General features: G+C 30.6%; 1 protein-coding gene across 4 annotated transcripts; it reads right to left on the reverse strand.

The window, feature by feature from the left end:
- Window positions 1-12,081: 12,081 nt before the first annotated feature.
- Window positions 12,082-21,960, reverse strand: LOC119689580. Of its 4 annotated transcripts, XM_038104442.1 has the most exons (4): window positions 21,811-21,960; window positions 21,643-21,736; window positions 12,703-13,287; window positions 12,082-12,648 (listed from the first exon to the last, which is right to left on the reverse strand). In XM_038104442.1, the coding sequence occupies exons 3-4, from the start codon at window positions 13,229-13,231 to the stop codon at window positions 12,146-12,148; spliced, it is 1,032 nt and encodes a 343-aa protein (XP_037960370.1). In that variant the 5' UTR covers window positions 13,232-13,287; window positions 21,643-21,736; window positions 21,811-21,960; the 3' UTR covers window positions 12,082-12,145. The 4 variants fall into 4 exon arrangements, with proteins under 4 accessions (XP_037960370.1, XP_037960371.1, XP_037960372.1 ...); XM_038104443.1 differs by lacking the exons at window positions 21,643-21,736; window positions 21,811-21,960 and adding an exon at window positions 13,432-13,472; XM_038104444.1 differs by lacking the exons at window positions 21,643-21,736; window positions 21,811-21,960 and adding an exon at window positions 13,362-13,461 and having other exon boundaries at window positions 12,082-12,645.
- Between the last annotated feature and the right edge of the window lie 1,943 nt (window positions 21,961-23,903).

A 23,903-nucleotide genomic window follows, 5' to 3' on the forward strand; every position in this document is an offset into this window, starting at 1 on the left:
TATTTGGTAATATGTACTTTTATTTCATATTTGCAATTCGATATTGTTGTTATCACTATTTTTACTAATCACTTCGCCGTTATCATGTTCGTCCGATAAGCATGCGAACCTGTTTGCTGGATTGGCAAGCCAATAGTTCCTCAGGGTTTGCTGATTAGACGATTGCTCTTTTTGCTTTTGCTTCTTAATCCTCTGCTTTTCTTATTGATTGTTAGGAGATGATCTATTTATTTTTGTTGGAAGGGGAGTATTTTGAGTTGCACTTTGCAATTTTTGCAAAGGCTGTGAGATTGTTGACATTATTGATTCTTGCATTGATGATGTTGTTGTTATTATGCTAGTTGATAATGTGGTGGCAATGGTATTTGTTGTATTACTTGCAGGCAGAGTGTATACGATGTTTTCGACAAATGTTTTTACAGGAATTTTTAACAAATTTGTAAAGGAATTTCGTCTCACAGGTAGTGGTCTTTCATCCAACACCTTTTTTGAAGACATATCTTTATATGTTTTTGTGTTTTTAATAAAGAATTTGTTGAGTTGTTGATTAACTTAATTTTGTTAGCTGTGGCAATTTCACTAACTATTTTTGCTATATTTGTTTCGTTTTTTGCTATATGTACAGAGCCTGTTGTGAATTTATTATATGTTTTAACGTCTTCCGTGCTAAGCATAGTATAGCCATTTAAGCCATTTTCACTTATATGAAAGTGCCGACACACAACTCCTTCACAATCGCTTATATATGAGATTTACAACTTAGTTAGTTTGTTTATTTAATCATTTTTTCAATGATTTAAAATTAGAAATTTCTAAATAAAATTTTATTTAAGTTTTTTCTATTTAAGTTTTTTAAGAATACCTGAAAATTACACTGTGGCAACACCACATTTATAATTTCTTACTTTCGTCAAAAAAGATCATATGCTGTCTCTATCAGCTGTTTTGAGCAAGAACTCAATTTTTTTGTTTTTTTGTTTTTGCAAGCTTAAAAATTTAATTTGTTTAACAAAATTTTTATATTTACAAAGTCTGAATATCAAAGTCTGTAGAATTCTTTAATGTATGGTCCATCGCTCAAATGATCACTAATTTGGAATTTCTAATTTAACTATTTCCAATCAGAAAAACAATAACAGTTACAGAGTTGACCACTTAAAATGCACTCGATTGGTTTATTTCTTTAATTTGGTGATGATATTTACTCTTTATTTAATAATATTTACTACCCGCACTTACTAAAGTCAAGCATTTTGGTTTCTAAAAATCATTGAAGAAAGCACTGTAATTTGTTCTTTTTGAACAATTTGTTATTTTTTATAAATAAAATATTCTACATTCATATCAGGATGTAGATATGTTGTATTATGGTCGTGTGCGAGTTAGGCTAAGTTGATGCTAAACCAAATGGGAGATTTTTTGGGATTTTTTGCACTGCACACATTTTGCCATTTATCAACACGTATCGACACATCAATACATTATCGACACAACTTAGAATTTCCCTCATTTAGAACGCAACTTAGCCTAACTCGCACACGACCTATATATTAATTTATTTAATTTTCTGCGTTTTTTGCTTTTTCCACTCAATGGTTTAATAAATTAAGTTTTCACAAATTTAATATTATGTATACCAAATCAGAGGTATTGAGATCAAAATCTGGTCCACTGTAAAAAAATGACCATTACATAAACAATGAACAAGAAATGTATAAAACTTTTGAGAAAACCTTTAGGGGTCCTTTAGCCTAAATACATACATATATCTTGCTCATAAGCCACTACATACATTAATAAATATTTGATGATTTGAAAACTGCTACATGATTTAAGCTGTCTTAATAAATCATTCTTAGGATATGTAAAATTTATTAATTAATTTTTTTTTGAAATATAGATATGTATATTTACACATTTTGGGTTACCAAGAAGAAATAGCTCTTGTGGTCGATTTAACGGGTCGAAAAAAATGAAAAAAATTTTCTGTATTTACAAACAAAAAACTCATTTCTTACTGCAGTTCATACTTTCAAATAAAATGATATTCCTCAAGTGCTAGTGCTAGTATAACTATAACTAGATGCTAGTAAAATTATATGCATGAATGCATTTGTGACAGTTTGCGGTGAATAATTTTGTAATTGCACTGAATAAACGCTGTCATTGAAAATTGCTAGGTAAACAAAATATCAGACATTATACTAATTATAATGCTATTTTTTAAGGTCTGGAAAATTTGACGTTAAATTACAAAATATTGGTCTCACCCGTGCGACTAGTGGAGTGACATTAGCATGAGTTTCTCAGCATTACGTTCCAAGATTAGGTTCTCTACAGAAGAAAGAACAAACCATGCAACAAATAATGCCTCTACGAACAGAATAGTGTTGAAATTTAACAATTGGAAATAAAAATATAATTAATTAATTAATTCAATTATTCTACAGCTGGTTTCGTTCTAAATATATAAACACAGCAAGTAAAATTGTTAATAAAAACTTTCATAGCAAAAGTGACAAAACTCCAGAAAAATATGCGAACATAAAAAGTCGAATACGGCTTTGGATCAGTTAATTAAGGTGCACTGATTCTGAGCTCCACATTTGGCACGACCCGAGTTCGATTCCTGGTACTTGCAGTCTCAATAAAAAATTATTTGCAAATAATTAAAAACAAGAATTTTTTCCAAGACCACTGATGATGGGTATTTGGCAATACTCAAAACAGCTGTATGATCAACCAAAAATGCAATTAATTAAAATAATATAAAAATGAATTTTTGTTGTTGTAGTTCAGTACTGTTCGAAAAAACCTCTTTAATAATTATTACATTAAAAATTTTTGTTTCATATTTTTATAATCTTTTTACAGTTCTTATAAGAAAAGTTCCAAAATTTTATTATCGTTTGAAAATTGTACATTGATATTTGAGTACAAACTTTTGCTCCTTTTACTTGCTTTTTCACATTTTTCCATTTTGAAATCCTCGAAAAAAATGATATTAAAGTATATTAAATTTTTGCCGAAAATGTCCTGTTTTTTTAAAACCCACGGCCAAAATTACACAGTCTACATTTTTTGACAGTTGAGGAACCCCTGAGACCCCCTGTAGTGCTGATTCGCTTAGTTACTCTGTTATCCGTGAAAGCAGTTGCCTGCGTAGCAGCCCTGTATAGTTTTTGATTCCAAAAACGTGGAGAAAAAGTTGAATTGATATTTGTAAGATAATAATCATTTTTAATCTACAAACAAATTTTAAAAATATTTTTAAAAGCATTTATTTAAGAATTTGAATATGCGTCATAAATCTGCGGTATTAGCTTTAGAAGAAGAATGCGTTAAGAGAAAAGTGCACGTCAATTATGAATGCTTGGCGGTAGGCAAATATACCTACAAAGTTAAGGTTTTAGGTATGGATGCATGGGGCAAAGCTAATACTATACCTAAAGCAAAAAACCTGGCTGCCCTTCGGTTATTACAACTATGGAACAAAAAGGATAAATCCATTTCAGCAGAAAAGATTGACCACCTTGAAACTATTATTTCTCCATCGTCGGATGCGGTATTGGAAAGTTTTTGTGTGAGAGAGCAAAAGTCAACACCAGTATATACGTATTCAAGTGCAAATAGGAAAGGACCAAACACCGAAGAAATTACATCGCGGGTTCAGGTTGGTCATTTTAGCAGCGTCGCTACGGCCAGTAATAAAAAATTGGCTCGTTCAAAGGCAGCAGCTAGACTTTTAGATATCTTATTACGAGTAAGTTTATTGTTAAAATAACCAATAAAAATTTAATGCTAATTGTTCCCACTTTAGGTGAAAGAACGTATTAGTCAATAAGATAATTTGAGCTTAAGCTGTGCGAACGATTGCAATATGTTTCCATATATATAATTATACGCCAGTGTTGTAATAGTATTAACATATAAACAGTATTTTTAGTATTAATCTTATAGTTAATGTAGTTAATTATAGTTATAGTTAAGTAATATTAATTTGTACTTTTAATTACATTTTTCTGTTTTCTGTTTCTGCTTTGTCTATCCCGCCTTAATATGTATATAAAAAGGGAGTAAGGCATGCGCAAGATATAAAGTGATCAGTTTCTTAAAGTGCTTTCGTCACATAGTAAACTCTGATGCTATAACAAAGTAAGCGGAAAACTGAGTATCTAACCACAATGAGCAGTCAGATCACAATAGGAAACGTCATAAAGATTTTAGAATAGAAATAGAATAGTATAGAAATAACATTAAATATTTGATTTAGTGTATGTAGTGTATGATATACTTGCAAAAAACAACTAATAAATTCGTGAAACAAAAAAATAGTATCATATGAAAAAATAAAAAAAATTTATCGTAGTACCCAGGAAAATCAAAGATTAAGTGGAGTCAGATTTATGAGCTTCAAACAAACCTTTCTGCTCTATCATTAGCGTTAGACAATTCTGTGAGATAATCTGTGTAGGATCAAATTTATTAATAAAATTTATTTATAAAAATTGTGATGTATAAATTTACTGTCACTTCAATCTCTTTAAACCCCAGTCCAAGATTTTGAGTTACATAGATGAAATCAGTCCTACACATTGCCCTTCATATAGGTCTTTCTTTCTCATGACAATCCTATTTTAGATTGGCAGCTATTTTTTCATTGTTGGCTTATTCTTATAAAAAAAACTAAGTCATTGAAGCAGTTGAAGCCTATATAGACACATTAGAAAAAATGTGTCTATAATTAGACAGACTATATCTGGCAAGTGCTTGCTAGATATAAGCAAGCATTTAGTATTCCATAAATGTTTTAGTATGAATATATATGTGAGTTGAAAATATTTCAAAAATACGAATCTTTGCTTTGTTTAGTTGAATTAACTAAGCTTGAAGTCTTCGCGACATGAAAGTGGACGCATGTATTGAACTAAGGTGGTCAAATACTACATTACTACTATACTACTATATATTACTACTATACAATATATATATTTCGTGTCTTTTTTCTAACACGAACACAATTCATAATTTAATTGTGAGATTAAAATGATATTCTTATTTAATAATTTATTTAAACGTTACTAAACAAAATTGAAGAGATGAAGAAATGAAGAGATTACAAATATGCGATTATTACGCATTATTATTCATTATTTTATCTTTATTAAAACATATACTAACTTATTCAAAAACACGCTCTGACTTTAGTGTTCCCAGCACTCAGCATATTAGAGGAGCTTAACCATTGCTCATCGCTACATGCACTAAAGGCTGTACTTAACCCTCCACTTAACTGATTCTCTTAAAAGCCGGAATAACATTAAAATAAATCCTACAAATCGCACTTACTTACGCTTTCTTTTTATTGAAGTCTATTTGCATACTCTCACTTAAACGCTACTCCCATACGTAAAGGCTTAAAGCAGCGTAAGCCTACACCTGCCGTGGTGGCTGCTGGGGCGGTAAAGCCGTTACAACTCCGCACGGATGAAGATAAAATCGTGTGTTGCTTTCTAATGAGGAACCGACACATTCCAAGCTTAACCTAATCGCTCTGCTTTTGTTTCAAGTTAAGCCTTGCTAATTTTATAGCATAAAATTAGGCGCTGCGATAGGGACTACTACTCTGGTGACAGCAGCTGATGCTGCTCAAGGTATAAACACTCAAGGTATAAACATAAACAAGGTAATAATTTAAATAAATAAGGCTTTATGTGAAACGGTCGTATAAGTGGTAAATAGCTGAAGGCAGTTAAACTTCGTTCGTTTTAATTAAGTTTCCCCTTCTTCGAATCGAACTGGTAAAATTCAGTTACGTTTACCGCTTTTTGAGATATCGATTCAAAACCCAAGTTTATTTTGTTTCACATTCATATTGAATTGTTAATATTATTCGCATTTACAAATGAATTGGTATTAACAATACAAATACTTAAAAAATACTGTGGAAAATATTTTGCTAGCTTGCTTGAACTACTTAAAGTTTTTCATAATAACTTCTCTACACACATGTACTTGAATAAACACAATAAACACAATATATATACATATATATATATAATATATATATATATGAAAGCTTTGAAATACTGAAAAATGTAGTTCTTGTATTTGGTTGAGTACGCAACCATAAGGGCTAGAGCATACAAACGCACAAATTGTGGCAATTAGGTTCACTTTGGTCGATGCAGTTACTGATGTTGATACTGAGGCTGATGATTTCATTTACTGATAGGTACTGATAGGTGCAGTACTAATGAAAAGTTCAGAAGTTTACAATTGGCTATGAATAATGCCGAAATATCCAGTCAACTTAACAATTTTCGCCTTGCTCCTGCCTCCGCAACAATCGAAGCCAGAGAGGCCAACCATACGAACGCTTAACAAGCTGCAAAATAATTCAGATTTAAATTAATTTTGTCATTGGTAATTAAAATATTTGCAGCTCCATGTTGAGATACGGACGACTGCAGTTATTTGCATGGCATGGAAGTCATGGCATTACGCATAAGGAGCGAATAGTCCAAATATTTTGTGTCTGCCTAATTGTGATAATGAAATGAAATTGTCAAATGCTGAGCAGTTAATTAAAATATTTATGAGTAGATAAATAATGTGATAAGCAGCATGCCAGGTATGAAACCAGCCTGTAATGACCATTTTTCTTAAATTAGTGTTCTAATGTAGAATATTATTAAGCTATCATCTTTATTAAAACCAAAAGCGATCATTTATATTTAAATGTATTTGATTTTGGTGTTGTTTCTCAGAAAACATGTCCTTAGATAAACTGTTGGTGAGGTGTAATTGCTAATAGTTCAGCACTGTATATCAGTGGACTTCATTTGACTGCACTTAAAATAGTTTCATACCTCCCTTCAACTACTGTATATCTTTTAATTAAATAAACTTAACAATTCGAAGTATATGGTTCCAGTACCACAAGTTCGCAGTAAACTCCATAGTGAAAAAACTTGACGCAAACGTCCATATTGCGAAATCTAATTAGAATAAACAGATATGGGTATATGCTTCACTTAGTTTAGGTTATAGCGACGTTTCTGAACATCCACTTATACTAACTGGCTTATTGCGTTACTAAACAAAATTCCATAGCTTTAAAATCATATGGAACCTTTCATAAAACTTGAGATGGTGTTAAAAAAAGAACTTGCTGCTAATTAAGTTCCTCGCATGTGTAACTGGACTGTGCCAACACATATGTCAAGAACTTCCTTCACATTTCACTTCCTTCACTTCACAGAACTGCAGAAACAATCATTAAAAGGAAGATTGCATTTACCAACATGTTGACCTAACCGACAGTGTAAACTTGCTTACAGATGTCGACAAATCATTGAATCCTTTTAATTTAAATTTCACGGCCTAATTTAGAAAACTTTCAATACAATATACAAACAATAAAGCAAACAATATCTCTGTAAGTTTGATTGCTATAGCTTTGTGACCGAAGATCTGAAGAAAAAATTTATTGTGGACATCTTGTTTACAGACGTAAAAGAATTAAAGTCCAGACTATGTGTTGTCTGGAGTAATTTCAAACATTTTAAAAAAACTTGGGTATCTGAGAGTATATATATTATATATATCTATTCAACATATTTCCCACTTCAAACATGCTACAGTTTACCTGAAAGTAACATTTTTCGTGTCACAAACATTGCAGTGATCAGAGAGCCCATAAAACCTAAATTTAAAAATAAACCACTGAACCACTAAGTCTTTTAATCCAATTAGTCTCACGACTTTCTTACTAAAGAATCTATATCTAAAGATTAGAATCTATATCCGAAGATTGCTGCGGGGGAGACATTAGAGTAAAGAAATGGAGTGTTGCATGATATTAACTACAACATTCATTGCAAACAATTTATTTTAGGAGGATTTTCATTGATTTGTTGACACATAGCTGACAATTACATGTATATAATGTATATGGATATTCGTTTCCAAAGACTTAAAAGTTTTTTATATATATAAATATATATATAAAATATATATATAATATATATAAAATCTGTATATTCCGATTTGTCTGCGTGATCTTGATGGTCAATTCACATCACCAAAACGTGACACTACATATCCGGAAAATTTTTAGTCCAACATACGAAACAGATCGTATCGTGTGGACTGTAGCTTGTTGTTCTGTTGAGCTATGCAAATTAGTCTTAAGAACAATCATTCATGTGAACAATGATCAATCTTCATTCAACGTATGTTCTTTACTTTGCGTAATCTATATCGCTAAATAGAAAATTTTTGAGTAAACGTATCATGCCTTAGATGACAGTTTTGTTGGGTATAGATCAGTAAAACAATGTTGCTAACTCAGAATCACGAAACGGAAATTCTTTTGTTACTTGTGTTCGATCGCTTATTGGGTTTTCTCATAATTCAACAATTTTATGATGAAGTAAACTGACAGTGTAAGTTACCTAATTCTAAGCCCTCACTGGAATGTTACTTGGCTGTGGAATTGTTGTTATGCGGGAAGAGGACTTGCAAATCTCTGCTATTCATTGAACTAAAACACTTTAAGCATCTTGCCAAATGCATGGCATTAGTTAGCTGTCATATCCTATAATCTCTTAAATCGATAGTCAGTGCATATATTCTTTTGTGATATTTCAATTTAAAATTTGATAATTCCAAATTACATTTTCCCCGAAAATAGTACCCATGTCTGATGGTGAAGCGCTTCTCCGAATATAGTTGCTTGCAATTTCATATCATCAACATTTTTCTGATTTAATGAAAATTGTTGGGTATTTTCCTGAAATGCTTAGTATCATGGCAGTTTTATTCCAGATTGCGACAGAAATACTTTGCATCCCATTTTCGATACTGTTGTGATTATTGTCATTCTGATTTTATTTTATTTTCATATTTAAGCGAATGCACATCGCAGTGGTAAAAATGTGGAATTAGGTAAGTTTTGTACTTGAAGTTTTCTTTTTGGCTAAAATTTTTTGAATCTAAGGAAGTAAAGAACCATTGAGGCATTTACTTTCATTTTTCATTGATTTCAGTCTTAATCACGTGCTTTTCCTTTCGTGGAGCTATTGAGAGATAGAGTAACGATCATAATGACTTCAATCAAGCGAAAATAACTTTTGCTATTTTGGATTGCCAATTTTGCTCAAATTTTTTTGTATTAAAAGCTTTAAATATCTAAGAAAAGTTTTAAGAACATTTTTATTGGCTAACTTCTTTTTTTGTTTTGTTAATGAGAAATATGTTTGTGTCTCGATGGTAACGTGAATTGAGAATAAAGAACGAAGCACGATTGATTCGTTGTCCATTCTTTATCCAATATCCATTCCTTTGCTAAGGATTAAGACGTACAATCACACAAAATACAAATATTTTGCACAATAATCTAGTGATTTCTTTTTAGTGCATATATCAATCAAAATGCCATTTAAAGCGTTTTATCTATTCAATGTAAAGGGTAGGTGAAACCTTAAGATGATAATTTTTTGCATTGCATATTCTTCAATACTGAAACCTATATATCCGCTTGATGAATGTATCAACGAACAAAATTGTGTCATCTAAGGCGGTGTAAATCCACCAGTAATTGTCGAAGAACCATTCCATCCACAAAATATGACTGTATGGTATGACATTTGGTGTGGAGGTGTTATAGATGCGTAGTTTTTTGAAAACGGTAAAATTGAAGATACGGAAGCATCTATTGGAGACAAGAAATGAGGGCGTAGCAACAAAATATAAGAAATTTCAACTGACACAAAGGATCAATGAAGTAAAAAAATCGAAGATTTTGATTATAGCTAGAGCAGAAATTCTAAAATTTAACTGTAAGACGCACAAATATCAACAAAATAATAAATATACTCTGTGTCATCTTCAAGAACGAGAGGATGCCATTCATTTTTTGTGATAATGTACCATTTTAAAGATATCACGAAAGATTCGCCTTTAAAAATATTAACTGACCGAAACGCAATTTTAAGATTTTTCTAACACAAAAGCCTTGGAAATGTTGAGTAAGTTTCTGATAAGCATAATACTATACAGGGAAAGAATTATTCAAGAACTATTTTAGTATTAATTACATTAAGAGTTTTAGACAAGAAATTCTACTATCCCTACTACTACTATTACTATCTTTTTATTTTGAGTGTGCCTAATCTTTGCTTTGTTAGTTCTGCACATCGTGCAAACAAAGAAGAACATACGTACAACAACAGTAGTATTCCTTTTTATATATTATATATATAGAAGAGATTATATTATAAATACTATAGCATTTGTAAATTGCTTATTAATTTGAAAACGTGTCTATTGTTTTGAATTGACCATTTTTATATGCCTCCTTACTGGTTTCTTGCAATATCCCAGCGGTTTATCATCCGCATTAGGTCATTTTCTTCAATATTAACAACTTCGTTTTCTACATTTACGGAGTCAAGTTTTTAAGGTAGTTCCACAACTTTTAGCAGATTTTATACATGCTTTTAAGTGCATCTTTTCAGTAACTAATTAGGGCTTTCTGCCGGGGATTTCCAAATCTACACCTAAGGTGTCCCCTACAGAATTTATTGTGGTTGTTTGCTAATTCTTTTATACCCACAATTTCACAGTTTTTTTTGCAAATTGCACCTAAACTTATGTTTGGCAGTGTTCATTTGGTAATATGAGTCCAAAAATTACTAGCGTAAAATGAAACCGCTGCGGTACTTGAAAAAACTTTTGCAATTGTTTGGTATGTAAATGTAGACGAGTTTTATGTCGTAATCAAAAGTTAAACAATAAATTACTAGGATTTCCTGTTTAAATTAAGCGCATAAACATGCAACACACAACAACAACAACAACAACAAAAACAAAGAGTATAATAACTCCACAGATTTAAAGTGACTATGCCAATGAAGTCCTTATGGTTAGAAGCATTTTTTTCCAACACAATCTGTTGATTTTATTTGCAATTTTCAAGCTCGTCGCTAGCAGATACAATTAACGTCCGTTTGCGCTGTGCGCCCCTCAAAGGACCCGCCTAGTCTGTTTCATTGCTTTAGCCTAATTTTGTGTCATTATTTGCTACAATTCGCAATTTTTTCTTTATTATTTTAAATAAAATCCATCTTTGCTAGTTAATGATGCTTTGCGATTTGTGCACGGTTCACGGGGCATTTGTGAAATCAATCGAAATGAATTTGCAGCCATGAGAAAAAATTCAAATTAGAGTACAAAATACAAAAGGGTTAGGTTTACATGGGCGCAGGCAACTCCGTTTTGACATGCAGCCACCAAAGCTAACATGTACACAAGAAGAGCTGCTCTCCAGCTGGCACATAAAGAACCTGATGAAGCCAAGCCATTTATTTTTTATTTTTTGTTAGTTTTAGATCAAGTTCTTTTTATGCATCGGCTTATACCAGTCAATAACTGTTCTAAATAACATGTTTTCATGGAAACTTGATTTATTTGGAATAAGGAAAAAATTTATGAAAACTAAATAAAAAACCAATACGTTAAATACTCGTCTCTGTTTAAAATATAGAGATGAACCTAATGTGCTAAAAGATTAAAAATTTTTTTTATATACCATATTTAAATCTGACTGAATCTGACTCTGAATCTTTTAATTGTATTTATTTGGAAAACTCATTTTTTATATAGCATCTAAACAGAGGGACAAAAATACGCGATTAAAGCTCCAAAAGTTTAACCTAATAACCCTCAAATATCACCATCTACTTGTTTTTTTTTTTTATTTAAACATACATTTATTTATTGTATCTTCTAATAAATCTAATAAGTAGACTAATGTATCTCATACACACCGCATAAATATTCTGCAAATAAGTATTGAATTTCTAGATATGTACTATATCTTATCATAGGTGGTTTCAAACTTATATTGTAGATATTATATCTTATTCTACCTACAACATACAACCAAAATATCAAATCAATTTTTTTGTTTTTAAAGGTTTTAGTAAATAAAAATAAGTGAAAAAAAATACATCATTTATTTTCTAAGAATGTGTAATTTGTTTATTTAAATTTACATTCAAATTAAATGTTTCATTTGAAAAAATTTCACTTTCGATATAAGAAATGAATAATACTTGTGAGACTGAGTACTAAGGTATTAAGAGTTGAGAAGACGGAAACTTTTAGTTTTTGTCAACGGCATCATATTATACTTCAAGGGATACTTATAGCGAAGACAATATTGTACATTAGAAATCTGATCTATGTCAACATTTGCAGCATTCGTTCTAAAAGATATTGACAAGTTTTTAAATTGATATTTTTTGTTGACATGACTTATATCCAATTTTCGCCAAATTTTCACAACTAATTGTTCGAGTTTGTTACATACTAATAATCTTTTTGGCATTCGTTGTATTCTGGCATGAGTAGGTTCTATTTTAGCGATACATCGCATTTGAAATATCTGTGCAACATCGAATGGATTACGAACTAATGTTACCTGTGATAAATCTAACATATATATATTCTTCAAGACTCGCAGCAAAGCAGAAGGCTTAACCGATGGACTTCCTATTATTACACGAATTTCCTGAACAAGTTTTTTGAACTCCATTTCCGTCTTTTTTTCATTATTGAGTTTTTCGCGCAAATTATCTGCTAATATGTTAGTTTTTACAAATGCTAACAAAAATGAATAGTTGAATAGTTTACCTTTCACGGATGAGTCACATTTGCTGCGAAAGTAATCAATTTTATTGTCCATATAGCTGTTATTAAGAAATGGAGAGCATGTCTTAGCATTAGAACCAGACTGAACATTTGAACTATACATATAAGGTTTCACAAAGGATGAAGCAACTGATGCGATGTCATCACTATTTAACATGCCGTTACCAGTATCTGCTGCGCTAATTACTTGCTTCATTGGAATTGACAACTCTGAAGAGACCTCATTATTACATTTGTTGATAACACAAGCAGTTTTTGACTCGGCAACGCATTCGACAACTTCACTTGACTTTAAACTATTCTTATTATTATCAAAGTTTTCAAAAGTTGCACCGATTTGATCCATTTCTTTCAATTCGGATGATACTGAATAAATTCTAGAATTGCTGTGAGCTTTGTTAACACCATAAATAGATAATGACTGCTTATTATTAATTTTTCCAGATTCAAATTCATTAGGCTTAGTTTCATCAACAAAAGTATTGTTTCTATCAGTAAAAGGATTCAACATCTTGAGTCACTTAGATAAGTACTTCCAGTTGCTTCCAGGATTTTGTAACACGTTATCTAAATAAATTTGAGAGAAAGAATAACTCAAGTTTTATTTAATGTAACAAACACACTTAAATACATATATCTACATTTGAAAACAATTAAAATTTTTAATTGAAATATTTGCCCTCAATGGTATTCAATACCACAAACCGACACCTTAGCTTTTGGACCTGCTGCTGTTATAAAAATTTCTTGACATATATATAAAATATTTTGACATTATGAAAAGAGATTGCCATATTACTTGCTAGTGCCAATATAGCAACGATGCTGGAGGTCCAAATCGGAATTGGCACACAAAATTTAATTTTTCTTATTGGTCAATATTATAAGAAATATGATTTAGATAGAAAATTCAATAATCTTTCATTTAGTATATACCTCTAATTGTATGTTGAGCAATAGCTGAGATATTCACAAAATAAAAAGCCAAATTTTTTAAAAAAAACCGACTTTTCTTACTTAAAAAATTATTAAAAAACAATTAAGAGATCGATGGACCTGCGCGCACATGTGCTTGAAAGGCAATAAAACAAGCTTTCAAATAAACTAAAAATCAGAAAAATCGTATACGTGGAATTCGCACAAAATCATGTTAAAAATCAATGTCCTAACTACCTCCAGAGCACACATTTGAAAAAAGTGAAAACGTAAAATGATCAGAAATATATCACGAAATACAATTTTAAATCGTCAACCGATTATTTTATTTTTATCAGAAAAAACTAATAAAAAAATAACCTTTTTTAATCTTATTTTACTGTAACATATATACCGTCGTGTGCAAAAGTCCGATGGCAATATAGATATTTTTCCTTTAAAGACAAATATATCGCCTTTCCAAATTAATAAACTCAAGAAAATCGTAAAAAGCTTAAATTTAGCTAATATTGAAAAATTAATATACTTAGAAAAATATTGTGTTCCATTCCGGTTTGAAGCTCCCAGCAACGTTGCTATCTTGGCGCTCATATATGAAAGCCAACTATAATTTCAATTTGAGTTTTTGGTGACGACATATGTTATGCAAAATGTCACATCAGTATTGCCAATTTCGCATTTTTACTGCATTGGTACTATTTACTATTGATACTATTTATTGCTCGTAAACACAGGAAACATCCACCGCGAGTGAGAGTTGGTGACATAGCGATTAATTGGGAAAACGGCATTAAATACTTAGGAATCACGTTTGATAAGCAGTTCACTTGGCATAAGCACATACAAGTCAAAAGAAGTAGTTGCGCGAAAACACTGCACTGCTTACAACCACTTTTCAAACACAACAACCTTAGCGCGAAAAACGAAAAGATGATCTATAACCAGATAATTAGACTAGCACTACTTTATGGGTGTGTCTATCCAAAAGCTACAAGTTGCTCAAAGTCAGGCTCTCCGAAGGTCTCTCAAAGTGCCATGATACATAAGCACAAATGACATGCTAAAAGACCTTAGAATAGATCCGGTCAGACAGATCAGACTTAGCACTATCTAATCTCAGAGTAATCACTAACCACATGGGGCGGAACGCAGAATTTAGATAAATCATTGAATAATCATGAAGATTATGAGGAATACTTGAATTAGTCAGTGCGATGGGTAGGACTCTGCCGTAACCCCCCAGCCGTCATAGAGTAAAAGTGCCCAGATGCACTAACTGGGAAAAGGCTCAACATAAACATAAACAGTACTAACAAAACTATATTCTCCTTTCCTTAAAATCAGAAACTGTGAGAAGTAGATTATAACCGGTTTATAAAATAGGCTGTGTTGCTTCCTGACATTTTTTTTCTCTATTACTGAACAACACTGCTTTGCCTCAGTGACAAGGCTCATATAGCCTCGGCTCTCATGACGAAATTTAAACCGACACATTGTTTTTTTTCTCACTCTCAATTTAAGAATTTACATTAAAAAAACAACAATAATATTAATTTTGATTGAGCCCGTGACACTCTACATAACATGGCCATTAGAGATATCACGAAATCTCAAAGTATTTAAAAGTTCTTCATAAATGCACCTGTATCAATATTTTGTGACTATCGATACTTACTTATAATGCAAGTACAAATTCGTACTCAAGAGTACTTGTGACATAGATAAAATACAAAGGAAAGACCTTTGACTGACTTAGTGGGTCAGTTGTGCTCGAGGCCCTTGGGAAAATGGATCTTTCATTAATGTGACAGATTGGTGGCAAAGTGTATTTGCAGCTTTATCATATTGTTTATTTGAAATAATATAATTGCTCTCCTTAGATTTAAATTGAAAAGGGGTATTAATAATTTATATTATTTTTTACAAAATAAAATAAATTTTATATTAGTTCATAACTTTATTAAGATAAACCGCGAAATATTAGTTGATAAAAATACTTTAAAATAAATTTGTGTCTGATTTTATCTATTAGCTGTAATTTTTATTTTTAATTAGAACATGAACTAATATAACAGTTTTTTTTGTTTTGCATAAAATAATGTGGACCAAAAGTTTTCCCAATTAAAATTTGTGACACAAAAATATAGTTTGGGAACTTTCAAACATATGTTATGATAATAGATTTTCATAGATTCCAATAAAACTTATAATTTCCTTTTTAAAATGTTCTTTTCGTCTGGTTACACCTATGGCAGCCTTCATTTAAAGCATTTGTCTTTCGTTGTGCAATACTTTTTCGATACCAAGTACCAAGTATGGATTGATTAAACTTGGTATTGATATTGAAAGAAAAGCGTTAGCTACATCAATATCAACGCCATACTCTTCCCTTCTCTAAACACGATTATGTACTGTCTTATATTAATCAAACCCTATATGTTAATTTTAAAGCTTATATTTGTTACAGTATTTGAACTTTAGTTAGATAAATGAGGACTGATTTATAAAGAGTCTTCATATCAATCCCAAACTTATTTTAACACAAAGTAGCAGCATTTTTTGCATATATGCAAAGGAGCGAAACGAAGGAAAATCGGTGAAAAAATTTACTAACTGAAAAAATTCAATATTCTTCCTAAGTCGAAATTATTCTGGAACTATAAATTTAGGGTCTTTAACTTTGTTTTTTAAACTGCAAAAAATTGCTATTAATATGAAGAATGTTTCCATTGAATGCTTCTACTGATAAGCTGGAAATTTGAAAATAGCATTAAATTCAATTAATTGTACTCGAAGTGCTGAGTAGTAGCTCTTCCTCATAAGCAAATGTAGTTTTAGGAATTTTGCAGGTACTTAACTTTCACTTGAGTCGAGCTAGTCGAGCTGTGCCTACGGAAAATTAAAAATGTAAGATTACAATAGCAAGTTTGCTTAAAATCTAAGGGAACACTTTAGAGCAAAAAAACTGCTGGTTAAGGAATGTTCCACTTATCTCATCTGAGATGAAATGGAATTCGGAATTCGTACGAAGAAACTTAAGCCAAGAACGGTTTCACTCGAAGTGCTCATAAGAATCCATTTTAGTACTTAAAAATGAATTAAATTTTAAATTTATTTCTGCAAACCCATGTGGGTATGATGTGTGCATCTGATTTTATATTACCTATGAGCTTACACGTATCTGTGTAAAAAAATAAATTCAATTTAAATTGTGTGCCTGAATGCACAAATCGAGGCATGTGTCAATGCAATAAAATCGGGGAAAGAAGAGCAGGAAAAATTCAGGTACAACTGAACTGTTCGTAATATCAATCAAGCGTTTACGTGAGTTGCCAATGGCAAATTCCAATTAGTAGCATAAAAATGTGTTTTTCAATAAATATTCCTGCTAAATTACAATGTGGAAGAATTTAAAACGATAAACAAACATAGCAGAAAAAAACATAGAAGTGCATAAATAAATAAAGACTGAAGCGATTACTATGAAAAAATAATTTAATTATAAATTTCAGTGCATTAACTCGCCACTTATCAAGCAGCAAATGTTGTTTTGCGAATGGCAAATAGCAACTGGCAACTGGCAAGTGGCAAGTGGCAAGTGGCAAATGTCACAGCCTAGGCAGGAACCGCAAAAGAATTGATTTTATCAGTACCAGTATCAGTATTAGTATCGACTTCAGGCAATATGCACCACAATGGAATTTGGAAAAGTATATAGAAAACATAACTAAGCATGAGCTTCTCTATTCGACTTATGAGTAAATTCAAACGGCTTAAGGCAGCAGTTGCAAATCGACTAGTTTTTCTTGTGCAAATACTTCTCAAGCAATGTGTAGGTTATTTCTTTCACAGATCCAAATGAACTAGTAAACATCTAATACTTTTGAATGCAGTTTACACAAAGTTATTGTAGTTAATTATTATCACTTGGCAATCAAATTTTTTTTTATAAATTCAAGATATTCCGTAACAAAATGGCATGAAATAGACTCAATTGCTTAGTACAAGAATATTTAACGAAGCTTATGGAATGTGCACATGGAAATGAGGTAACAGTCAAGTGTGTTAAAGGACATGTCAGTATTGAGCTATCACTTCTACTACCTAGAGCCCAGAATACCATTGGGCTACAACATGACTGCAGCCTATGTCGACAAGTAGATAACTTCACTTCATCTTAACAGATGGAGAGAGATGAGCACTTGAAGACAGACTAAACTCATAATGCCGAAACCGTTGGCCATAAAAACGATAAAAGTGCTTAGCTATCCGCGGAGCACCCTAAGCTAGCTGGTCTCATTGATTACTGGACAAAGGAACATCAAGTCTCACCTCAAAATGATAACTATTGTTGAGGAAGACACTTGTAGATTATGTTAAGAAGAAAAGGAGACAGCGATGCATATATTGCTCCAATATCCAGCACTGGTAAGCAGAAGAATGACTGTCTTGGAACACCATGGGGGTGGTGATGACTTGACAGGCAACCTCAAACTAAAAGAGCTGCTTGCAATAACAAAAGATGTAGTTACGCGACCGGAAGCCACTCTAGCTTTAACTCAATCACGACTCGATTTAATATTTGCAGTTTTGCTATAAAATTTTAAGAGAGCATTAGGTGCCCAATAACACAATTCAGTAAAACAATTCCCACTTTTATCAATGGTAGAGGCCACAGCGCGTATATCTCTCTTGAGACAGATTTCTATTATTGCTGATATTTTGATATTGCTTCCGATAAACATTATTAAAAAGAATATTTTTGTTTGCTCTGATGCTCATATTTCATTAATAAATTTTGAAACCATTTTTAATTAAAAATTTTCAGTTCTATGATTCTTTTTATAATCAATAGTCCTAGTGACATTATCATGTACTTGACACATTGATAATCAAATCCAAACTTTGTATATCTGTGAACATTTTAGAAGCACCACTCTAAACATCATTACTTATTTCAGACACTAAGTAACTTCGTTACACGTTTTAAGAGACTCAAGTTATCAACTAAAATTGGACTTCTTACAAAGATATTTAATAAACAGTTGATACAAATTTTCTGATATAAACTCAGTTTATTATGTCAGCCTATTAATATTTTAATTTGTGAAAATAAGTAGTTTGACTCGCTACTTCTGCTCTCTTCAAGCTACTCGTATTTAAATTTATTTTAGTTATTTACTTGTGAGTTAATACTAAAATTAATTTTAAAGGATCTGGACTACTATGTCCTTCACCCTAAAAATTAAAATACTGTTCAAGAATCTTACTTAGTTAATTTACTATAAATGGTGACCATATTTATAGTTTAACTGTTATCAGTATATATCCTTGATCAATCTAGTCCACGACGACTAGACTAGTTGAAACTGTGCTTACACTTATTTATTTATTGATATATGCGAAAAATTATTCACTGTTCACCAAAATATTTGGCTATGGGATGCAGTTATAAAAAAAAATGATTACATGTGCATAAGTGTATCTGCCTATAACATTTTTATATTTATTTATAAATGTTTTTCTTGCTAATTCAATTTCAAAAAAAATGTTGAAACTAAAAATTAGTTCCTCTATGATAGATTCTATCATATTTGTTTAAGCAATTTTGAGAGGAGTAGGTACGCATTACGTACCTTTATAACACCGTACATAAAATTCAAAGAAACAGTCCAAATTTCCTTCCAAAAGTTCTGCGAAGGGATGTTTTATTTTCTAAATGTCTTCTTTCGAACAACTTTTAAAAATTCTATTAATTTACCGAAAAACTTCAAGAGCATGTCATATAGACTTAACTATATTGACTAAAATTAAATAGAGAGTCCAAGATAATACCTTATAATAGTAGAATGAAGATTTAATGAATGTAAAATTCAAGTTTACCTTTAATACATTAAATGAAATTACCACGTAGATATAATTGGTTGAGCACTATTTTAAGAAAACCGGACACTGAAATATACTAATTATAAGATAAGATAATACGAAAAAAATTGAAAAAATTGATCTCAAAGTTTGCAAATTACAAACAAATTTTAAAAGTTGATTACGTAAAAGATGATAGCAAATAAGAAGTATATATCTATTAGTAACCTCCTATGAAAATTAATTGCAATTAAAATACATGGAAATTTATAAGATATACCATATGTCTACAATATGAAGCAAAACTGCATCAATAATATACGAAATCTGATAAACTTTCAAAAAAATACGTGTATCATACGCCAATTGACATAGAGGCTTTAACGGTCAAAAACTATATTTGAATCATATTAAGGACAAATGGAATGAAAGCGGGTAACATTTGAATACAATTAAGGACATGTCTTCAGATAAAGAATATTTTTTTTTTATCAAATGACCATGTAGTAGATAAGTTCAATTATTATTGATTGTATACATGTAAAGAGCTATAAAGCATTAAGAAGTAATGATTTCTTAAACTTCATCGAAAAATTAACTACAAACTGGAAAGGCAATACTATAAGCAATTCTAATCTAATCTTCCTTAAATTCAACTAACTTCATTTATAAACCTCAAATGTAATGGAGGAGAAGTTGACTTTGCACTTGATAAAGTGGAGCTCTTTTTAGGATTGAAACACTATATTAAGATCTAAGCCAATTTGTAATATTTTCAAATATATATGGAATAACTTTTTTACCAATAAAATTCATCACTAATATATTCATAATTAAAAGTGTTTATTTACTCTTAAATCGGAAGCATTAATTTGTAAATCAGCAATATTTTAATCAATACGCCTTATAATCTGACTGGGAGTGCCAATGTAAATATCATTTTAAATTTTGTTCTCAATATTCTTTATTTGCATATCGACTGGCAAAGTTTTTATATTTAAGACATTTAAATGTGAAGTTCTTGAAATTCCCTTTCTTTAAATAGTTAAACATTTTAATAAAAATCCAAGAAGTTTTGGGTGACAACTAAATAATTTATTATACAAAAAAGATATATGTCAGCCACCATTAAATTAAACACTGATCGGTATGATGTAAGATGTAATGTAAATTACAATTTTTATAAACTAAATTTAAGTAATACACATGAAATACAAGTTAGATTTGTATTTCTAAATTTCTAATTCTTTAGTATAACCTTTATAACTTAATCTCAACAGTTTAAGCCAAAATAAAAGTACGTATAGATTGCGTATTGTTAGTACGCATTACGTACCTTTATAACACCGTCCATAAAATTTAAAGAAACAGTCCAAACTCCCTTCCAAAAGTTCTGCGAATAGACAGAACTCTTTATAAAATAAAAGGAATTGATTATTCATGCAGAGCAAATACAATATTAACAGTGATCATAAAATTTACATATTTACATATAATGCTGGTCTTCCAACGTTTTACTTACGACAGAATCGTATTACAGAATCGAATTACAGAATCGTAAAAACGGTTCATGTTACACATGTTTTAAGATTACAAGTGATGCTTCCAAACCTTTTACTTTTATGACATAAAATATATACGCATAGATGTATGTATATATATAAATCTCTATACATTTCTATACATTTCGTATACTTCGAAAATATTACGAAATACATAATTGAAAATATTATCAGGTCAACGTATACAACTTTATAAAAATGATCAACCGATTATTTAGCTTACCAACAATAACATTATAAATCCCATTGAGGGGCTTAGAAGCAAATTTTCAAATTTATACCAATCTAAGTTATATATTACATATTCTAATCAACAATCTTTAAACGTTATATTAGTTATTGAGCGCTGTTATTAAAGCAACTGTTTGAATTTCATCTATATGACAACTAAATGACTGCATAATTTAAACTAAATTATAACAAATGAACTACACAGCTCTGAACAGATCCTTAGCTAACAACTGGCATATATTGAACACACACATTTATTCAAAGTCAATTCATATATTCTTCAATGATTAATCAGATTATTAATTAATTAATTCTCATTATTACTTACACTTTAAATAAATATAAAACGATTCCTTTCAAGTTCTAGTCGTTAGCCTTTGCATTGATGTGTTAAAAATAATGGTTCCTGCATACATATTGTGCTATAAACAAAAATATATAAATTCAATGAAATATTCATTAAACCAACAAATATGATATATGATAAAAGAAATACGTGTTATCAATTAAGGTCTTAGTTTATCAGAAGCTTCCAATATGCAGTTTTAAAGGCCTTATTGGTCAATGTGAACAGTGAGAAAGCTGTGAGAAAGCTGACCCTGTATATGCTAAAATTTTCACTCTTCTTCAAGACACATCCTGCTAGTTATCCATATATCTGAAAATGTTATATTATTTTATATTTTAAAATATTATTTACTGACTTATGATGAGAATTTGTACTAATTTGTAGTAAATCAAGAAGAACATGAAATCACATTTTGGATTTATTTTGAATAACACTGACTTAGATTTTTGATGATCAATTTTTACTTACTGCCTACTGCAGGCATGTAGGCAGCTTTTGTATGAACACAGTATGTCACTGAAAATCTAAATGCTTTTTAATTTTTCACTTTCATAACTTTAATTACTTTAAAATTAATTAAATTTAATAACATTATTAACTTGTATTGAGAATGAATAATTACAAGATATAGTACATTAAATCATTTTTCCTGATTCAGCGTCACCCACCAGTATTCATTCTTTTAAATGTAGTTAATTCAATGGTGTTTCAACTCAGTTTTATTAAGGCGATTGATTAATTTTATTAATCGAAACATAACTATTTTATTTATTTAAACTTTCGCTGTATATTACTTCACTCACGAATTCCATGAATAGATTATTGTCAATAGGTCTGTTCCACGAACTACTCGTAGTAAAACTCAAGTAAAACACAAGTAAAGCACAAACTATGAGCGCAACACAAAGAAAGTGCCAGATTACACTCTTTACACAGATTTTCATGGAACAGCTTTGTGTAAAGTCTGGTGAGAACAGCTGTTTTTTGAACTACAAAACAGTAGAAATAGAAATTGAAAAACAACAGACAAAATACATTTTGAAAACCAAAGAATTTCAAAGCAAGAAGCACTCAATATTTTTAAATATTATTTAAAATTAATTTATTTAAATTTGAATTTTGGTTTAATAAAGTTAGTTAAAGTGGTGTTATATAAATTTATTATAAAAATTTAATTTTGTGTTATTATTAAAGACGAAATGGAGGAAAGAACAATTGTTTCATGTTCAACAAAACTTTTTTGCAATTGCAAAATGGTAAGAAATTGTATTTACACATTGTAAATCGAAACTCATTAAATAATTTTCTATTATAATAATATTCTAATAATAATATATTATTTTCTATTAGATGATGAAATGTCACATCGGTTTGTTGCTGAAGAGGTGCGATGCGATGAATTAGTGTTCAGTGTGCAGGAAAATATAGAACCAAAATGCACATGGACACACAATTCCACTTAAGAGTTGTTGTCACTGATTTCCACAAACTTCAAAATGGTTGGATAATGCCGACAGTTGAGGAGTAAAGCCATGATGTGGAAATTTATTTCCACATCCATGAGGGCACATTCATGTAGGCTACTTATTTACTCCAACTCAGGTATATTACTATTACATAAATAAAGTTTAAGAGTTATAGATCATTTAATCACGTTGTTCGTAGGTGCAATCGAAATTCAGGGCTATGGACCGACAGTATAAAAAGGTTAAGTTGAACAACAGCCAAACTGGAAGAAGTCGGATGGTTTCCCCTTACCAAAGGTAAAATCACACTATTAAAACTGCATGTGTTACTTAATTATGTTTTTTTTTAATTAAACATAATTTTAATTCGCATTTTTAAACGCTTATAAACTTCTATGGATTCCTTTTTTTTAGTGAACTGGGGGAAATACTATCCAGTAATAGGAGTATTATTATTATTAGATGAGAGCGCGTCTTGTAGCACTAGCTTTGTTTCAGCCCGTACCACAGATGAAGGTATATCTGTTGTTATTTAATTTAATCACATATAAAATATTTCAAAATTTTTTTTATAAATAGAGGAAAGACCCAGTCGTGGTACCGGTGATGCAACTGCAATATTGGCTGGCATGAGGGAAGACCGTCTACAACATTAAAAAAATGTTGAACGAATATTGCAGGAAAACAATGAAAGACTGGTGAATATGAAAGACTGGTGAATAAGAAAGACTGGTGAATATGAAAGACTGGTGAAATTGTAAAAAAGTATAAATA

The sequence above is a fragment of the Teleopsis dalmanni genome, chromosome X (genome assembly GCF_002237135.1).
Source record: "Teleopsis dalmanni isolate 2A chromosome X, ASM223713v2, whole genome shotgun sequence".
Taxonomy (NCBI): Eukaryota; Metazoa; Arthropoda; class Insecta; order Diptera; family Diopsidae; genus Teleopsis; species Teleopsis dalmanni.